This window comes from Salvelinus alpinus, chromosome 31, assembly GCF_045679555.1.
Source record: "Salvelinus alpinus chromosome 31, SLU_Salpinus.1, whole genome shotgun sequence".
In the NCBI taxonomy this organism is placed as follows: Eukaryota; Metazoa; Chordata; class Actinopteri; order Salmoniformes; family Salmonidae; genus Salvelinus; species Salvelinus alpinus.
The window spans coordinates 15424221-15445659 of record NC_092116.1 but is presented as its reverse complement, the minus strand read 5'-3'; the positions used below and the strand labels follow the sequence as shown (position 1 = coordinate 15445659).

Genomic DNA, 21439 nt, shown 5'->3' with positions numbered 1-21439 from the left:
GAACTACTAAGAAACACAGCAAAACACAGGAGACAACACCCAAAAGAGTGTCAACCCCTAACATAAGGCTTAATAGTCCTGCTGCCTGAGGCGGTGTTCTCTAGCTGACAGACAAATATCATGGTGACAGTCAGTGAAGGCCAGGGAAAGAGAAAGGAAGTAATGTACAGTTGAAGTCAGAAGTTTACATACATCTTAGCCAAATACATTTAAACTCAGTTTCACAATTCCTGACATTTAATCCTAGTAAAAAAAATCTGTTTTAGGTCAGTTAGGATCACCACTTTATTTTAAGAATGTGAAATGTCAGAATAATAGTAGAGAATTATTTATTTCAGCTTTTATTTCTTTCATCACATTCCCAATGGGTCAGAAGTTTACATGCACTCAATTAGTATTTGGTAGCATTGCCTTTAAATTGTTGAACTTGGGTCAAACGTTTCGGGTAGCCTTCCACAAGCTTTCAACAATAAGTTGGGTAAATTTTGGCCCATTCCTCCAGACAGAGCTGGTTTAACCGAGTCAGGTTTGTAGGCCTCCTTGCTCGCAAGCGCTTTTTCAGTTCTGCCCACAAATTTTCCAACTTTGGAAGGATGCTTGGGGTCAATGTCCATTTGGAAGACCAATTTGCGACCAAGCTTTAACAACCTGACTGATGTCTTGAGATGTTGCTTCAATATATCCACATACTTTTCCTGCCTCATGGTGCCATCTATTTTGTGAAGTGCACCAGTCCGTCCTGCAGCAAAGCACCCCCACAACATGATGCTGGCACCCGGGGGTTCTTCATGGTTGGGATGGTGTTCTTCAGCTTGCAAGCCTCCCCCTTTCTCCTCCAAACATAACAATGGTCATTATGGCCAAACAGTTCTATTCTTGTTTCATCAGACCAGAGGACATTTCCCCAAACAGTATGATCTTCGTCCCCATGTGCAGTTGCAAACCGTAGCTTGACCTTTATATGGCGTATTTGGAGCAGTGTCTTCTTCCTTGCTGAGCGGTCTTTCAGGTTGTGTCGATATAGGACTCGTTTTACTGTGTATAGATACTTTTGTACCGGTTTCCTCCAACATCTTCACAAGGTCCTTTGCTGTTGTTCTGGGATTGATTTGCACTTTTCATACCAAAGTACGTTCATATCTAGGAGACAGAACGCATCTCCTTCCTGAGCGGTATGACGGCTGCGTGGTCCCATGGTGTTTATACTTGCGTACTTTGTTTGTACAGATGAACATGGTAACTTCAGGCATTTGGAAATTGCTCCCAAGGATGAACCAGACTTGGAGGTCTACAATTTTTTTCTGAGGTCTTGGCTGATTTATTTTGATTTTCCCATGATGTCAAGCAAAGAGGCACTGAGTTTGAAGGTAGGTCCTGAGTTTGAAGGTAGGTCCTGAGTTTGAAGGTAGGCCTTGAAATACATCCACAAGTACACCTCCAATTAACTCAAATGCTGCCAATTAGCATATCAGAAGCTTCTAAAGCCATGACATTTTCTGGAATTGTCCAAGCTGTTTAAAGGCACAGTCAACTTAGTGTATGTAAACCTCTGACCCACTGGAATTGTGATACAGTGAATTATAAGTGAAATAATCTGTCTGTAAACTATTGTTGGAAAAATTACTTGTGTCATGCACAAAGTAGATGTCCTAACCGACTTTCCAAAACTATAGTTTGTTAACAAGAAATTTGAGGAGTGGTTGAAAAACAAGTTAATGACTCCAACCTAAGTGTATGTAAACTTCCGACTTCAACTCTGTTTGCAATGGGAAAAGCCATAAACTTACTGAGTGTAACTCAATTACATTTGGTAATGAACCTAAGATGGCACCTATAATCTACAGTAGATAAATTATCTACATATAGACTGTGTATAAAGGCAAAGTGAGAGAGACGATTAAAATCATCAGAAACGTCAGTAGATTACAGAACTAGTATATCGGGGAGGTAGTGTGTGCATTTATCTAAAATACTAAAAACGAGAGCTCGGTCTAAAAACAGCTCAATGGACTGCAGCTTATTTCAACCTACTGGCATCAAATTCACAGAAAGATACTTATGCTCACTGAGGGGGTTCATGATCATTTTAATATAGGCTAGCCCTCATAAAATAGGGTTGAACTGTATACAGGTTGAGGACAGTGGTGAAAATATGGACAAGACATTCTTAAAATAGTGCCGAAGCAGACACTCATAGAAATCACAGGTTTCACTCAGTATTGCAGTATCTCACACAAACAGCTACTCCTCCACAAGGCAGGGGGGGGGGGGGGGGGGGGGGGGGTGTTGGAACAGCAGAACCATCTCAAGAATGTCAGGGGCCACTGTCCAGTGCGCCTGCCTGTACACCTCAGAGGACTATATTTAGGGACACCACAGACGACAGACAGAGTCAACTAGAGAAAGAGGAACGGGGAGGGGGTTAGGAGTTACTATAAAGGGTTTTGAGGACAGCCGTGTCCCGAGCACAAGTGGTGCTGAAATGGGGATTTCAGGAAGAGAGAGTAAAACAAACCCAAGGGAATGGGGGAGAGCGATGATTTGAGCAGCGTGGGTAGACTGGTGTGTGTTTCTAACTAGGATAAACCTGTGACTCAGTAACTCACAAATAGAGGGGCTACTACACGTACACATGAGTGTAAATAACAACTTACTTGTTTTCAAATACTATTGTGAGTGAGTCTTCGTGGACGTCTTTGATGAACCCCTGAAAAAGAGGAGAAAAGGTTGATGCGTATGCGTGTCAGAGGGTAAAAACAGGTCTCTAGGGCTGGCACGGTTATGGATGAAGAGTCCTGAAAATAAAATAACCTGCATAACTGTTTAAAAATAATAAATTGTGGAACAAACAGCTGACTGAAGAGGGGACGGCGGGGCATTCGTGCAGTTGAGTCCTTTTCTACAGTAACATGGACTCAATGTGATGAAACGTTGTGCTTTGCAAAAATGTAGAATGTTTATTCAAATGTTGACAAAAGTGCACAAGACGACCCTCCCCACTGGAGAAAGTTAGGTGATACTGGATCAACAGCCATTACAAGAGAGACTCCTCCTCCAAATCTGTCCCCCATCCATCAGTCAGCCCTCTACAGATCTGTCACACTGTGCCATTAACTCCCCATGAGGGTGGGAGTTGGGAGTAGTGGAGGGAGGTTGCCATGGTGCTCAGTGTTACACTGCCTTATATGGGGGCAAGAGGTCGCTGGCAGTGGCACTAGGGCCTGAGAGGGAGAGTGATTGTCAGAGCTTCACCTGCTGGAAAGGAAACCTAAGGTTTCGAGAGGCAGCGCAGGCATTATATATACTGAAAGCCCTTACAAGTGATAGCATCAAGATTCCCTTATACTACACAATCTAACAATAACTTCAGTTCTACTGCTGCCACTTTTAGGCAGAGAGAGACGGCCCCAGAGAGACGGCCAATGAGCCAGAGGGACGCCAGATTGTGTTGTGACAGTGCAATTCAAACTGCCACTGTCTGTGTTGCTGTCACTCAAACTGCAGGCTAGTACCACAGAGACTAGCTAGCTAGTAGTTACCAGAAGGGGGAAAGAGAAGAAAACCCCACTTTGGATAGCTACCTTGTTTGATGAAAGGAGACAGACATAGTATATTCCAATACATGGCTTACTGAAGTAGTTCTAATGAATGGTGTTCATTTTACTACCAGGTCAAAGGTCAGGCAAGCCTTTTGGCATGAGAGCAGAGGTTAGAGTGTCATTCCCGGTGGTACAGTGAGGTCACTCCTTCTCCAGCCATGTGCTGCACTAGGATAACTCCCCACATGCCCAAAGACGGACCACTCTGGCGTGGGGGTGCCAGGTCTACTCTACACAACCCTGGTATAGGACGACGTCCCTGTAAGCACCTGTGTAAGGAAGGTTTTTTTTCTTCTGTTTTAATATTGTTGGACATAAGACTACAAATACCAGCAAATCCGCTCCAGCAAATCCGCTCATGCTGAAACCGTAAAGGGCCTTCCCCAAACTGTTGCCACAAAGTTGGACGCACAGAATAGTGTACAATGTCATTGTATGCTGTATCGTTTAGATTACCCTTCACTGAAACTAAGGGGCCAAGCCCGAACCATGGAAAACAGCCCGAGACATTCTTCCGTCACCAAACTTTAGTTGGCACTATGCATCGAGGCAGGTCAGATCTGTCCATCGGACTGCCATATGGTGAAGCATGATTCATCACTCCAGGAGAACGTGTTTCCAATGATCCAGAGTCCAATGGCAGCGAGCTTTACGTCACTCCAGCCAATGCTTGGCATTGCGTATGGGGATCTTAGGCTTGTGTGTGGCTGCTCGGCCATGGAAACCCATTTCATTAAGCTCCCGACGAACAGTTCTTGTGCTGACATTGCTTCAAGAGCTCGGTAGCGAGTGTTGCAACCGAGGACAGATGATTTTTACACGCTAAGCGCTCCAGCACTCCATGGTCACGTACTGTGAGCTTGTGACCTACCACTTGGCGGCTGAGCCGTTTTTGATCCTAGATGTTTACACTTCACAATAACAGCACTTACCGGGGAAGCTCTAGCAGGGCAAAAAGTTGATAGACTTGTTGTAAAGGTGGCACGGTGAAAGTCACTGAGCTCTTCAGTTTGTTTATGGCGATTGCATGGCTGTGTGCTCAATTTTATGCACCTGTCAACAACGGGTGTGGCTGAAATAGCCAAATCCATTCATTTGAAGGGGTGTCCACATTATTTTGTATATAAAGTGTACATGTGATCGTTAACAAAATGTAAGCAAGGTTTGAAATTATTATGTTTTAGTCAAATATATCCATTTGGGTTTCTTGTGGTTAACTTCTTATGGCTGGGGGGCAGTATTGAGTAGCTTGGATGAATAAGGTGCCCAGAGCAAACTGCTTGCTACTCAGGCCCAGAAGCTAAGCTATGCATATTATTAGAAGATTTGGATAGAAAACACTCTGAAGTTTCTAAAACTGTTTAAATGATGTCTGTGAGTATAACAGAACTCATTTGGCAGACAAAAACTTGAGAAAAAATCCAAACAGGAAGTGGGAAATCTGAGGTGTATAGGTTTTCAACTCTTGGCCTATCGAATACACAGTGTAAAAGTTGACCCGATTGCACTTCCTAAGGCATCCACTGGATGTCAACAGTCTTTAGAACCTTGTTTCAGGCTTCTACTGTGAGGGGGAGCAAATAAGAGCTGTTTGACTAAGGGGTCTGGCAGAATGCCATGAGCTAAGTAATGCGCGCGGCCGTGAGAGTGAGCTGCGTTCCTTTTCATTTCTAAAGACAAAGGAATTGTCCGGTTGGAAAATTATTAAAGATTTATGATAAAAACATCCTAAAGGTTGATTCAATACTTTGTTTCTCGTGTTTCTACAAACTGTAATGGAATTTTTTTACTTTGTCTGGACTAAGTGCCTGCGCCTCGTGAATTTGTGAACTAAACGCGAATAAAAAGGAGGTATTTGGACATATATTATGGACTTTATCGGATAAAACAAACATTTGTGGTATCTGGGATTCCTGGGAGTGCATTCCGAAGAAGATCAAAGGTAAGTGAATATTTATAATGCTATTTCTGACTTCTGTTGACTCCACAACATGGCGGGTATCTGTATAGCTTGTTTTGGTGCCTGAGCGCTGTACTCAGATTATTGCATGGTGTGCTTTTTCCGCAAAACTTTTTTGAAATCTGACAGTGGTTGCATTAAGGAGAAGTATATCTTTAATTAAGTTGCTGTCCACAATTTATTTGGCTCCATGACCATCCGCTCAAGAAAAACAGATCTCTATATATCTAAACTCAAAAAATATATATTTTTAAAAAGAAACATCCCTTTTTCAGTACCCGGTCTTTCAAAGAACATTTGTAAAAATCCAAATAACTTCACAGGTCTTTATTGTAAATGGTTTAACTTCTTTGGGGTAGGGGGCAGTATTTTCACGTCCGGATGAAAAGCATTCCCAGAGTAAACGGCCTGCTACAAAGCCATAAAAGCTAGAAAATGCATATTATTATTATATTTGGCTAGAAAACTCAGAAGTTTCTAAAACTGTTTGAATGATGTCTGTGAGTATAACAGAACTCATATGGCTGGCAAAAACATGAGTAAAAAATCCAACCAGGAAGAGGGAAATCTGAGGTTGGTCAATTTTCAACTCGGCTCCTATTGAAGATACAGTGGGATATTGGTAATGTTGCACTTCCTAAGGCTTCCACTAGATGTCAACAGTCTTTAGAACCTTGTCTATTGCTTCTACTGTAAAGTGGGGGCGAATGAGAGAGGATTGAGTAGGGTCTATCATGACCTGAACATGAGCTGACCATGCGCGTTCATGTGAGACCGAGCTCTGTTCCATCGCACTTCTGAAGACAAATTAATTCTCCAGTTGGAACATTATTGAAGAATTATGTTAAAAACAAACAAATAATTTGTTTGTCATGTTTTTACGGACAGTAAAATATACCTTTAACTTATTATCCGTACTTTCCGCTGGACTTGACCGCGCGTCGTGAGTTTGTAAAGTGTACTGAACGCTAGAACAACAAGGAGGAATTGACATAAATGGACATTATCGATCAAAACAAACATTTATTGTGGAACTGGGATTCCTGGGAGTGCATTCTGATGAAGATCATCAAAGGTAAGTGAATGTTTATGTTTTTTCTGACTTATGTTGACTGCACAATATGGCGGATATATTTGTTTCTTGATTGGGCTCCGGAGTGCTGACTCAGATTATTGCATGGTTTGCTTTTTCCGTAAAGCTTTTTCAAAATCTGACACAGCCGTTGCATTAAGGAGAAGTGCATCTAAAATTCCATGCATAACAGTTGTATCTATTAGCAATGTTTATTATGAGTATTCCTGTAAATTGATGTGGCTCTCTGAAAAATCACCGGATGTTCTGGAACTACTGAACATAACACGCCATGGTAAACTGAGATTTTTGGATATAAATATGAACTTTACCAAACAAAATATACATGGATTGTGTAACATGAAGTCCTATGAGTGTCATCTGATGAAGATCAAAGGTTAGTGATTAATTTTATCTATATTTCTGCTTTTTGTGACTCCTCTCTTTGGCTGGAAAAATGGCTGTGGTTTTCTGTGAATAGGCACTCACCTAACATAATCGTTTGGTTTGCTTTCGTCATAAAGCCTTTTTGAAAATCGGACACTGTGGCTGGATTTACAACAAATGTATCTTTAAAATGGTGTAAAATACATGTATGTTTGAGGAATTTCAATTATGGGATTTCTTTTGTTTTGAATTTGGCGCCCTGCAGTTTCACTGGCTGTTGAAGAGGTGGGACGCTACCGTCTCACGTACCCTAGAGAGGTTAACCTTTTCTCAATATAGGGGGTGCTGTTTCAACGTTAGCATTTATCGTCTCCAAATTAAACTGCCTCATACTCAATTCTTGCTCGTACAATATGCATATTATTGTTATTATTGGATAGAAAACACTCTAGTTTCTATAGCAGTTTGAATTATGTCTCTGAGTGAAACAGAACTCATTCTACAGCACTTTTCCTGATATGGAGTGAGATTTCAGAAATTTTGGCCTCTGGTCCCAGGTCAGTTTTAAAGTCCCTGTAAATCCTATGATGATACAAACACTGCCCATGCCTTCCTCTATATGTCAGTAAGAGGTGACAATTTGAATGGAGTCGATTGCGCAATCAGGGCCTGTATAAAACGCGAAAGACCGGATGTACCGTTCTTTTCCTGCTGCGCCTGACGCAAGATGGACGTCGGACTGGCTCTCTTTCCAAGCGTTGGTTTAGCCACTTATATATCGCCGGTCATGTTTTTACTCGTTATAGGTGTTAAAAACATCATAAGGTAGTTAATTTAAACCGTTTTATAGCAATTTATATCCGTTTAGTGCGATTTTGAGGCATTGCTTTGTGATGCACTGAAGCGCCGGGCACGTTTCGGGGTCCCGGTCGAACGTTAGTGGGCATTTCGACGGGCAAGAGGACATCTTTCGACCAAAAGAAGATTAGACCCAAGAAAGGATACATTGCCCAAGATACTGATGGAAGAACAGCTCACAGTAAGGATACATTGCCCAAGATACTGATGGAAGAACAGCTCACAGTAAGAACTATTTATGATGATAAATCGCTGTTCTGTTGAAAAAATTTAAACGCATATATCGCCATTTTGTTATGTGTAGCTTCGCTTGGCGGACCCGGTATTGCACAGTAAGGATAATTTTAGAAATGTAAGTCAGCGATTGCATTAAGAACTAATTTGTCTTTCGATTCCTGTCAACCCTGTATTTTTTTGTCAAGTTTATGATTAGCTATCGATTAGACTAGATCACTCTCAAAGATAGCGCCCGACATTCAGGCCAGTTTTGCTACTATTGTCATTGTATAACCACGTTTTTTTGTGGCTAAATATGCACATTTTCGAACAAACTCTATATGTATGTTGTAATATGATGTTACAGGAGTGTCATCGGAAGAATTCTGAGAAGGTTAGTGAAAAAATTAATATATTTTGGTGATCATAACGTTATCGCTCCCCTTGCCTTGGATTCATGCTGGGGTAACGTTTGCACATGTGGTATGCTAATATAACGATTTATTGTGTTTTCGCTGTAAAACGCTTAGAAAATCTGAAATATTGTCTGAATTCACAAGATCTGTGTCTTTCCATTGCTATGCTTTGTCTATTTTTATGAAATGTTTTATGATGAGTAAATTGGTAATACACGTTGCTCTCTGTATTTATTCTAGTCGAGTTGTGATGGTGGGTGCAATTGTAAACTATGATTTCTACCTGAAATATGCACATTTTTCTAAAAAACTATCCTATACAATAAATGTTATCAGACTGTCATCTGATGAGGTTTTTTCTTGGTTAGTGGCTATCAATATCTTTATTTGGCCGAATTGGTGATAGCTACTGGTGGAGAGAAAAAATGGTGGACAAAGAAAAATGGTGTCTTTTGCTAACGTGGTTAGCTAATAGATTTACATATTGTGTCTTCCCTGTAAAACATTTAAAAAATCAGAAATGATTGCTGGATTCACAAGAAGTGGATCTTTCATCTGGTATCTTGGACTTGTGATTGAATGATATTTAGATGCTACTATTTACTTGTGACGCTATGCTAGCTATGCTATTCAGCTTTTTTACTGGTGGGGGGTGGGGGGTGCTCCCGGATCCGGGTTTCTGACTCGGTAGAAGTTAAACACTGTTTCCCATGCTTGTTCAATGAACCATAAACAATTAATGAACATGCACCTGTGGAACGGTTGTTAACTTTTTAGGGATAGGGGGCAGCATTTTCACTTTTGGATGAATTGCGTGCCCAAACTGAACTGCCTCCTCTGTCCCAGATGCTAATATAAGCATATTATTAGTACACTGCTCAAAAAAATTAAAGGAACACTTAAACAACACAATGTAACTCCAAGTCAACCACACTTCCGTGAAATCAAACTGTCCACTTAGGAAGCAACACTGATTGACAATAAATTTCACATGCTGTTGTGCAAATGGAATAGACAACAGGTGGAAATTATAGGCAATTAGCAAGACACCCCCAATAAAGGCGTGGTTCTGCAGGTGGTGACCACAGACCACTTCTCAGTTCCTATGCTTCCTGGCTGATGTTTTGGTCACTTTTGAATGCTGGCGGTGCTTTCACTCTAGTGGTAGCATGAGACGGAGTCTACAACCCACACAGGTGGCTCAGGTAGTGCAGCTCATCCAGGATGGCACATCAATGCGAGCTGTGGCAAGAAGGTTTGCTGTGTCTGTCAGCGTAGTGTCCAGAGCATGGACGTGCTACCAGGAGACAGGCCAGTACATCAGGAGACGTGGAGGAGGCCGTAGGAGGGCAACAACCCAGCAGCAGGACCGCTACCTCCGCAACAACAACTGCCCGAGTTACACCAGGAACGCACAATCCCTTCATCAGTGCTAAGACTGTCCGCAATAGGCTGAGAGTGGTTGGACTGAGGGCTTGTAGGCATATTGTAAGGCAGGTTCTCACCAGACATCACTGGCAACAACGTCACCTATGGGCACAAACCCACCGTCACTGGACCAGACAGGACTGGCAAAAAGTGCTCTTCACTGACGAGTCGCGGTTTTGTTTCACCAGGGGTGATGGTCGGATTCGTGTTTATCGTCGAAAGAACGAGCATTACACCGAGGCCTGTACTCTGGAGTGGGATCGATTTGGAGGTGGAGGGTGCATCATGGTCTGGGGTGGTGTTTAACATCATCATCCGACTGAACTTGACGTCATTTCAGGCAATCTCAACGCTGTGCGTTACAGGGAAGACATCCTCCTCCCTCATGTGGTACCCATCCTGCAGGCTCATCCTGACATGACCCTCCAGCATGACAATGCCACACTGCTAGTTCTGTGCGTGATGTCCTGCAAGACAGGAATGTCAGTGTTCTGCCATGTCCAGCAAAGAGCCCTGATCTCAATCCCATTGAGCACATCTGGGACCTGTTGGATCCGAGGGTGAGGGCTAGGAACATTCCCCCCAGAAACGTCCAGGAACTTGCAGGTGCCTTGGTGGAAAAGTGGGGTAACATCTCACAGCAAGAACTGGCAAATCTGGTGCAGTACATGAGGAGATGCACTGCAGTGCTTAATGCAACTGGTGGCCACACCAGATAATGACTTTGATTTTGACCCCTTTTGTTCAGGGACACATTTCTGTTAGTCACACGTCTGTGGAACTTGTGCAAACAATGTTCTTCCCCAAAAACATAGCCAAACGACAATCTAGCTAACTATATAGCTGTCATCTAAAATAACCCTAATTTATAAGAGAATTCTTATTTGATTAATGATGGCTGGACCCATCTATGTGAAGCTAGGCACAATAAGGATTAGCCACAATAATGGACTTTGCGGTTAGCCTTCAAAATAAAAATGGCATAATTCTACTATTTTTTATTCATTTGCATCAGTCATTGACAAACTGCAAATTCCACTATTGTGCCTATGCCTTAATTTGGCTAGCTTCACAACACAACCTGATCGAGCCTCAAGTACACTAGCCAGATGAAGCTAGCTGGCGACTTATAACATTAGCTTTGGGCAACAGGGTTAGGTAGCTGGGTAGCTATTTATTTTCATGAACTGAAGTTACAATTTCAATAGGCGAACAACAAGTGGCAACCTAGCCAATACTTACAAGGATTGATGATACAAATCATTGCTAAGAATAATTAAAATGACTGCAGTTTTTACTGGTCATTGTTTTCAGGCTGGTTGTATTGGTGCTAGCTAGGTACCAAGCTAAAGCTAGCTACCCCAGCAGTAGCGGTCGAACAAATTATGCTTTATTACCAACGCGGTATTGTAAACACATCGTTCATGTTTGCTGACTTTTTGTACAACTTTGACAGTGCTACTGTATCTTTTTTGACACGCAAATACCTAAACAGCATTCCATGGTATGCATGTCATGCAGCTAATAGCAGTGACGCTATTACTGTGTAACTCAAGTAGGACAACATCGGAAAAATAGCGCACTTGGTAGTGTTAACCGGTGCTCGACCAGTTGGCGAAAGCCAACATCACCCACGACAGAACGGTTGATTGTCAAGGGCAATGAAATCCATTTTCTTGGCTTTAATGGACTTAGCCTTTGAGTTGTCTCGCTTAAATTGTTACTCTTTCAAATGACTGCTTGATCCACACAGCAGACATTGTGGGGTAGGTTAGGAATGCTGTGTTGCACTGTAGTACAACATTTTACGTGGCGTCATTACGTCATGTACCTACATTATTTAGGTATGCAAGTCAGCTTTTGCACATCGGCCGACACAGATGTTGGCATTTTTAGCGAATATCGGCCGATACCGATATGTTCACCGATATATCATGCATCCCTAAATTTAGGAATACACAGGGAGAGAGTATGGAAGCCTATTCCCGCCCCTAATTATTATATATTTTTTCACGCTCTCTCAAAATGGACTAAACAATATTGAGAAGTTAATTGAGAAGGACAGCATCCCGAATTCACCTCTTCACTGCTGACTTTGAAACTGGTGTTGTGCGGGTACCATTTAATGAAGCTGCCAGTTAAGGACTTGTGAGGCGTCTGTTTCTCAAACTAGACACTTATGTACTTGTCCTCTTGCTCAATTGTGCACCGGGGCCTCCCACTCTATTCTGCTTAGAGCCAGTTTGAGCTGTTCTGTGAAGGGAGTAGTACACGACGTTGGCCAAGAAACTGAAGATCTCATACATTTCTCGCATGGAATAGCCTTCATTTCTCAGAACAATAGACTGATGAGTTTTTGAAGAAAGTTCTTTGTTTCTGGCCATTTTGAGCCTGTAATCGAACCCACAAATGCTGATGCTCCAGACACTCAACTAGTCTAAAGGTCAGTTTTATTTCTTCTTTAAATCAGAACAGTTTAGAGCTGCGCTAACATAATTGCAAAAGGGTTTTCTAATGATCAATTAGCCATTTAAAATGACAAACTTGGATTAACTAAATCAATGTGTCACTGGACCACAGGAGTGATAGTTGCTGATAAATGATAAATGGGCGGTTTACAGCTACAATAGTCATTTACAACATGAACCATGTCCACACTGTATTTCTGATCAATTTGGTGTTATTTTTACGGACAAAAGTGCCTTTCTTTAAAAAAAAAAAGGGACATTTCCAAGTCACCCCAAACTTTTGAACTATAGTATATGTATATACAGTGGGGAGAACAAGTATTTGATACACTGCCGATTTTGCAGGTTTTCCTACTTACAAAGCATGTAGAGGTCTGTAATTTTTATCATAGGTACACTTCAACTATGAGAGACGGAATCTAAAACAAAAATCCAGAAAATCACATTGTATGATTTTTAAGTAATTAATTTGCATTTTATTGCATGACATAAGTATTTGATACATCAGAAAAGCAGAACTTAATATTTGGTACAGAAACCTTTGTTTGCAATTACAGAGATCATACGTTTCCTGTAGTTCTTGACTAGGTTTGCACACACTGCAGCAGGGATTTTGGCCCACTCCTCCCTACAGATCTTCTCCAGATCCTTCAGGTTTCGGGGCTGTCGCTGGGCAATACGGACTTTCAGCTCCCTCCAAAGATTTTCTATTGGGTTCAGGTCTGGAGACTGGCTAGGCCACTCCAGGACCTTGAGATGCTTCTTACGGAGCCACTCCTTAGTTGCCATGGCTGTGTGTTTCGTGTCGTTGTCATGCTGGAAGACCCAGCCACGACCCATCTTCAATGCTCTTACTGAGGGAAGGAGGTTGTTGGCCAAGATCTCGCGATACATGGCCCCATCCATCCTCCCCTCAATACGGTGCAGTCGTCCTGTCCCCTTTGCAGAAAAGCATCCCCAAAGAATGATGTTTCCACCTCCATGCTTCACGGTTGGGATGGTGTTCTTGGGGTTGTACTCATACTTCTTCTTCCTCCAAACACGGCGAGTGGAGTTAGACCAAAAAGCTCTATTTTTGTCTCATCAGACCACATGACCTTCTCCCATTCCTCCTCTGGATCATCCAGATGGTCATTGGCAAACTTCAGACAGGCCTGGACATGCACTGGCTTAAGCAGGGGGACCTTGCGTGCGCTGCAGGATTTTAATCCATGACGGCGTAGTGTGTTACTAATGGTTTTCTTTGAGACTGTGGTCCCAGCTCTCTTCAGGTCATTGACCAGGTCCTGCCGTGTAGTTCTGGGCTGATCCCTCACCTTCCTCATGATCATTGATGCCCCACGAGGTGAAATCTTGCATGGAGCCCCAGACCGAGGGTGATTGACCGTCATCTTGAACTTCTTCCATTTTCTAATAATTGCGCCAACAGTTGTTTCCTTCTCACCAAGCTGCTTGCCTATTGTCCTGTAGCCCATCCCAGCCTTGTGCAGGTCTACAATTTTATCCCTGATGTCCTTACACAGCTCTCTGGTCTTGGCCATTGTGGAGAGGTTGGAATCTGTTTGATTGAGTGTGTGGACAGGTGTCTTTTATACAGGTAACGAGTTCAAACAGGTGCAGTTAATACAGGTAATGAGTGGAGAACAGGAGGGCTTCTTAAAGAGAAACTAACAGGTCTGTGAGAGCCGGAATTCTTACTGGTTGGTAGGTGATCAAATACTTATGTCATGCAATAAAATGCAAATTAATTATTTAAAAATCATACAATGTGATTTTCTGGATTTTTGTTTTAGATTCCGTCTCTCACAGTTGAAGTGTACCTATGATAAAAATTACAGACCTCTACATGCTTTGTAAGTAGGAAAACCTGCAAAATCGGCAGTGTATCAAATACTTGTTCTCCCCACTGTATATACTTTTTTTATTTAACTAGGCAAGTCAGTTAGGAACAAATTATTATTTACAATGACGGCCTAGAAACAGTGGGTTAACTACCTTGTTCAGGGGCAGAACAACAGATTTTGACCTTGTCAGCTCGGGGATTCGATCTAGCAACCTTTCGGCTACTGGCCCAACGCGCTAACCACTAGGCTACCCGCCACCCCAATAAACACATACATAACCAGTCAAAAGCTTGGACATGCCTGCTCATTCAAGGGTTTATCTTTAATTTTACTATTTTCTACATTGTAGAATAAGTGAAGCCATAACTATGAAATAACACATATGGAATCAGGTAGTAAACAAAATGTTAAATCAAAATATATTTTGATGTTATATTATTCACAGTAGCCACCCTTTGCCTTGATGACAGCTTTGCACACTCTTGGAACTCTCAACCAGCTTCCTGAGGAATGCTTTTCCAACAGTCTTGAAGGAGTTCCCACATATGCTGAGCACCTGTTGGCTGCTTTTCCTTCATGCTGCGGTCCAACTCACCCCGAACCATTTCAATTTGGTTGAGGTCGGGGGATTGGGGAGGCCAGGTCATCTGATGCAGCACTCCATCACTCTCTCTCTCTGTAAAATAGCCCCTACCCAACCTAGAGGTGTTTTGGGTCATTATCCTGTTGAAAAACCAGATGGGATGGCATATCACGGCAGAATGCTGTGGTAGCCATACTGGTTAAGTGAGCCTTGAATTTGAAATAAATCACCTTCTGCGTCACCAGCAAAGCAGCCACACACGATAACACAACCTCCTCCATGCTTCACGGTGGGAACTACATGTGCGGAGAGCATCCGTCCACCTAACCTGCATCTCACGAAGACAAAGCTGTTGTAACCAAAAATCTTAAATTTGGACACAGACCAAAGGACAGATTTCCACCGGTCTAATGTCCATAACTCGTGTTTCTTAGCCCAAGCAAGTCTCTTCTTATTGGTGTCCTTTAGTAGTGGTTTCTTTGCAGCAATTCAACCATGAATGCCTGATTCACACAATCTCCTCTGAACAGTTGATGTTGGGATGACTGTTACTTGAAATCCAAAGCATTTATTTGGGCTGAAATTTCTGAAACTCGTAACTAATAAACGTATCCTCTGCAGCAGAGTTAACTTTGGGTCTTCCATTCCTGTGGCAGTCCTCATGAGAGACAGTTTCATCATAGCGCTTGTTGGTTTTTGCGACTGCACTTTTAGAAACTTTCAAAGTTCTTGAGGTTTTCCGGATTGGCTGACCTTCATGTCTCATAGTAACGATGGACTGTCATTTCTCTGATTATTTGTGCTGTTCTTGCCATAATATGGACTTGGTCTTTTACCAAATAGGGCTATCTTCTGTACTACTACCCCCCCACCTTGTCACAACACAACTGATTGGCTCAAATGCATTAACGAAAGAAATTCCACAAACTTTTAACGAGGCACACCTGTTAATTGAAATGCAATTCCAGGTGACTACCTCATGAAGCTGGTTGAGAGAATGCCAAGTGTGCAAAGCTGTCATCAAGGCAAAGGGTGGCTACTTTGAACAAGTTCAAATAAATTTGTTTAAAACTTTTTGGGTTAATACATGATTCCAAATGTTTTATTTCATAGTTTTGATGTCTTCACTATTATTCTACAATGTAGAGAACAGTAAAAACAAATAAACTATGGAAAGAGTAGGGGTGTCCAAACCTTTGACTGATACTGTATATAAAGAAGTCAAAGGTGCTGCTCTCACAGGATTCCTAGATAAATTACGGGATGTCGAAATCGCACTCGTGTGCTTGATATGAAGAATAGTGAGAGGAGATTAGTACAGTGCCTTCAGAAAGTATTCATACCCCTTGACTTTAAATCAACATGTCTGTGTTACAGCCTGAATTCAAAATGGATAAAAATCGACTTTCAGTCATCTACACAAAATAACCCATAATGACAAAATTAGATTTTTTTTTCGCACCAAAATTGTTTCAAACGAAACACATAAATCTTATTTACAACCGAGTCAATACTTTGAAGCACCTTTGGCAGTGATTACAGTTGAGACTGGTTAAGTCTAAGAGCTTTCCATACCTGGATTATGCAAATATTTTCCCATTGTTTTTTTGTTTTTTTTAATCATTCCTAGACAACCATGTTCAGGTCTTGCAGTAGGTTTTCATGTAGATTTAAGTCAAATCTAACTTGACCACTCAGTAACATTCACTGTCTTCTTGATAATCAACTTCAGTGTAGATTTGGCCTTGTTTTTTAGGCTATTGTCCTGCTGAAATGTGAATTAATCTCCCAGTGTCTGGTGGAAAGCAGACACAGGTTTTCCCAATAGGATTTTCCCTGTGCTTAGCTCCATTTCATTTTTATATCCTGAAAAACTCCAGTCTTTAACAATTACAAGCATGCCCACAACATGATGCAGCCAGCACTATGCTGGAAATTAGTAGAGTGATACTCAGTAATGTGTTGGATATGCCCCAAACATAACACTTTGTATTCAGGCCAAAAAGTGAATTTCTTTGCCATATTACTTTATTCTATACAGGCTTCCTTTTCACTCTGTCAATTAAGTTAGTATTGTAGAGTAACTACACTGTTGTTGATCTATCCTCAGTGCTCTCCTATCACAGCCATTCAACTCTGTAACTGTTTTAAAGTCACCATTGGCCTCATGGTGAAATCCCGGCACAACCGCTCATTCCTCTCCGGCAACAGTTAGGAACGACGCCTGTATCTTTGCAGTGACTGGGTGTATTGATACACCATCCAAAGCGTAATGAACTTCACCATGCTCGAAGGTATACTCAATGTGGTTTTTTTGTACCTATCTACCAATGGTGCCCTTCTTTGCAAGGCATTGGAAAACCTTCCCAGTCTTTGTGGTTGAATCTGTGTTTGAAATTCACTACTCCACTGAGGGATCTTACAGATAATTGTATGTGTGGGGTACAGAGATGGGGTAATTCAAAAATTATGTTAAACACTTATTGCACACAGAGTGAGTCCATGCAACTTATTATGTGACTTGTTATGCATATTTTCACTCCTTATTTAGGCTAGCATAACAAAGGGATTGAACACGTATTGACACTTCAGCTTTTCGTTTGAATGAATTGGTAAACATTTTCAAAAACATAATTCCACTTTGACATCACGGGGTAGTGTGTAGGCCAGTTAACCCAAAAAATCTCAATTTAATATATTTTAAATGAAGGCTGTAAGGCAACAAAATGTAAAAATTAAAGGTACTGTAAAGGTGAATGGATTGTATACTTTCAGGCCGTAGAGCCAAAATGTCACAAAGTTAACAGAACACGTGTGAGGGAGGAGAGTAAACATAGTCCAAACCAGGGGTATTAAACTCTTACCCTATGAGATCCTGAGCCAGTTGGTTCTGTTCTACCTGATAATTAATTGCACCCACCTGGTGTCCAAGGTCTAAATCCATCCCTAAATATATGGAAACAATCTAAAAATGCAGTGGAACTGGCTTCGAGGTCCAGAGTTGAATTTGAGGGGTCTAAACCACAAGGGGAGAGCAGAGCTAGAGAAAAAACAGGACAGAGTGAATGATCATTTGGACTGGCAGAGTGCTGAGATTAGGATCACCTGTTCCACCAACACCTGCTTCAGTTCTTTAGTTACTGTCAGGCAGGCTCAACTGAGCCATTCAACCCATAGCAAATTACTAGGGCCTATTCAACTGTCTGCCAGTACACAAACTGTCTGTTTTACTAAACTACAGCAAGCATTTGCACGGGGACTTCTGCCTTGCTGACATTAAATGTAGTCATTTGACTCAACTTGAGTCACTGAATAAAATAACTGACATCCTCATAATGAAAATAAATGCATTGACTACCTTATGTTGAGTCACCTAATTTGGTTATGTCACTGTAGTGTGATGTTTGGAAACAGCCATGATATGACTGACTATCAATGTAAATAATTTGATTCACTGTAATAACGTAGGCTGACTCAGCCTCCTCCTTTGAATGAGAAATTGGAAGAAAAAAAACTTGTTAGGAAACAATGTGCGAAAGTGGAAATAATTTGACAGCTTTATGGTAGGTACCTGCTTAGAAAGACTAATCAAATACATTACGTCAGTTAGGCTACTTACTTTGTTATGTCTCACCCGGGCCAGTAAACAAACAGGTCGAGATCTCATAACATTTTAGATTTGCCATCCTTCCACCGCCCTTATTCTCGCTAGCAAATGTGAGTGATTAGCTAGCAACTCCTACCAAAGAAAGGAGTGCCCCGAGAAGATGGTTAGCTGACTAGCTCAAGACAGCCAACAAAGTGTAAAAATAGACATTTGGAATTGACCAAAACCAGGCCAAAACAAGCGTGCTCCACAACGGCCAACCGTGACCTGATGAAGAAAAAAAAAATCTAGGAATAGCGATCTTAACATTTGGGCCTACTCTCAATGAATGATGCTGCTAACCAAATCTGCCAGCTAGTTAGTTAACGTTACCAACGCTAGCTTGGTATTTGCTAACTAGTTAGAACAAAACTCTGTCGACATCCATATTTGCAATTGTTTACCAGTTGTGCATCCTTAGCTAACGTTAATGACTGCACTATTTCATTTACCTTGTAGAAGGCCCCGTTCGAACCGCGAACCTCCACCGCCAGCCCGTCCATAGTCGTCGGTAGGTCCCCACGACTGGGCTTCTCTGATTGAGCCGCTACGACTCCGTGCGGTTCCGGTACCACCCCCAGCTTCTCTGCCGCTGGCCCGTCGCCGCTCTCCGGCCGCTTGTGGATTTCCAGTGTTTCGGGAGGTGGAGGGAGAGGGGTGAAGGGATCGGGGAGTTGGGTGTTGATTATGGGATCAACGAATAGCTAACGTTAGCGTCTCCAGCGGTCAACTTGACGTTAGCTCACTACCTAGCTAACGTTAGCAAACTATCGACGATACCTTTGTTAGCTAGCGTGCAACGGCACTAGCAAGGTGCTGTCCTGCGTTGAGGGGGCCCGCGGCGGTCTAGTTGCAATGTGCTTCAAAGCTAATGATGCTATGTGAAAGGGAGATGTTAGCAAGCAGCTAGCTATCATCGACACCTTGATTCCGTCACTTGCGGGATGCCAAAACAGGCGTATACATGCAGCAGTCGGAGAAGTTACTGTATTAAGTCATCGCTGATTCCTTTTGTTGTTTTTTAAGTATAATTTAGCAAAAAAGTCTCCTCCCGAACTAAGCGTTTGTGGTGCACTATAGCCCTACAACTCCTTATACTCCAACCGCCCGTCCCTCAAACGCACGCCGACAGAGTACATCAGTGAGGTACTGAATGATCTCGATAATCCCACCCTCATTCTTGAAAGATACACCCAAAATAGCATACTGACTTATCATTGGTCAACCTGACCGCAAATCAAATATAGATATTTTTCATTGGTTTGACAGTTAGAGGCCGGTCTGTGTTTCATCCAATCATTTTGCAAAATATCTATTTTAGGCATCTCTATTGGAGATACTGCCTGTCAGTTATGTTACCCAAATTACTGGCTCTATGGAAAGTTAATTTTGTGGACCTCTACATTCCCATCCTTAGTGTGATTTAATTGAGTCCACGGGTAGTCTATGAAAAATTATCAAATCACGTTCATAAATGTGCAGACCACATTCATATTCCTATTCATCTAAAATAAATATTTGTGGAAGAAAAACAATGTACACTTTGCATGGTTTTTCTTTTAGATCCATTAGTAGGCTACCGGGTATATAGACATTTGAAAATGCAGGTATTCACATTTGCAAGTGAAGTGACATACTTTCAGAGAAATGGCCTCAATGTCCAGTTCTAGTTAAGAGGTATTTTTTACACAATGACGGCCTACCCCTGCCAAACCTGTAAAGGAGAGCTTGTAACAGCTGACTGAGCCCTCTACCAATCAGTGCCCAGTCAGTTGTTACATTATGCAAGGACCCTAAGTTACAAAACCCCATCTGAGGGACCATGAATAACTATTATGGACCAGGGCGCCTATTCAAAAAGTGTCTCAGAGTGGTAGTGCTGATCTGATTCATTTAAAGGGGTTAATCAGCAATTGCTACATCCATCTTTGGACTTTGAAATGAATGCTATAACGCTATATCAATTGAATCTTGAAGAATATCACTTATTAATGCAGCAGGAGCTTAGTTCAACTGTCGCACTCCATCAGAACACAAAATATAAGCCTGCTTTACTCCATTGTTTGTAAACAATCCAATTGTAAACAAACATTGTATAGCTTTAAAACATGGTTAAAACTTCTGTCCTTGCATCCATAGCTCTTTCTATGAATTTGAGAGTAGTTACATTTCTCTAGTGCTATCCCTCAGCTTTTTACCAAAAAGAGCAGTCTGGTGGCCTTTTTGTTATTTTGAACTGCAGGTTTCCCCTTTAAGCGTGATCTGGAGGACCAGGGGGAATGTCATCCCGGCCTGAGGGGTCAGCTGTGGTGACTAGACACTAGGTTTCACAGGTCAAGAATAGTGACAGCTATAATGACTTTGCCACATGGATCTGACAGACCTATGGTGACATAAACCATTTAGTTGAAAAAGAGCAAAAATGGGAATGTCATTGGTTGATCTTGCTCTTTGTTAACATCTATCATGCTGGCTGAATGTTGTGACTGCTCTGTCGATGGCACACTTGGATTTGGGGAGTTTCTCCCATTCTTCTCTGCAGATCCTCTCAAGCTCTGTCAGATTGGATGGGGAGCATTGCTGCACAGCTATTTTCAGGTCTCTCCAGAGATGTTTGATCGGGTTCAAGTCCAGGCTCTGGCTGGGCTACTCAAGGACATTCAGAGACTTGTCCTGAAGCAACTCCTGCGTTGTCTTGCCTGTGTGCTTAGGGTCGTTGTCCTGTTGAAAGGTGAACCTTCGCCCCAGTCAGAGGTCCTGAGTGTTCTGGAGCAGGTTTTCATCAAGGATTTCTCTGTACTTTGCTCTGTTCATCTTTGCCTCAATCCTGACAAGTCTCCCAGTCCATGCTGCTAAAAAACATGATGCTGCTAAAAAGCATGAGGCTGCCACCACCATGCTTCACCGTAGGGATGGTGCCAGGTTTCCTCCAGATGTGTCGCTTGGCATTCAGACCAAAGAG

General features: G+C 42.1%; 1 protein-coding gene across 4 annotated transcripts in view; it reads right to left on the bottom strand.

The window, feature by feature from the left end:
• Positions 1–19625, bottom strand: part of LOC139561384 (RNA-binding protein FXR1-like) — a 31250-nt gene extending 11625 nt beyond the window's left edge. For all 4 annotated transcript variants that reach the window (XM_071378433.1, XM_071378435.1, XM_071378434.1 and 1 more), the window contains exons 1-2: positions 18930–19625; positions 2655–2707 (exon numbers count right to left, since the gene is read on the bottom strand). In XM_071378433.1, coding sequence (XP_071234534.1) covers positions 2655–2707; positions 18930–18980 — 104 coding nt within the window. In that variant the 5' untranslated portion in view covers positions 18981–19625. The remainder of the gene's footprint in view (positions 1–2654; positions 2708–18929) is intronic.
• Positions 19626–21439: the final 1814 nt, after the last annotated feature.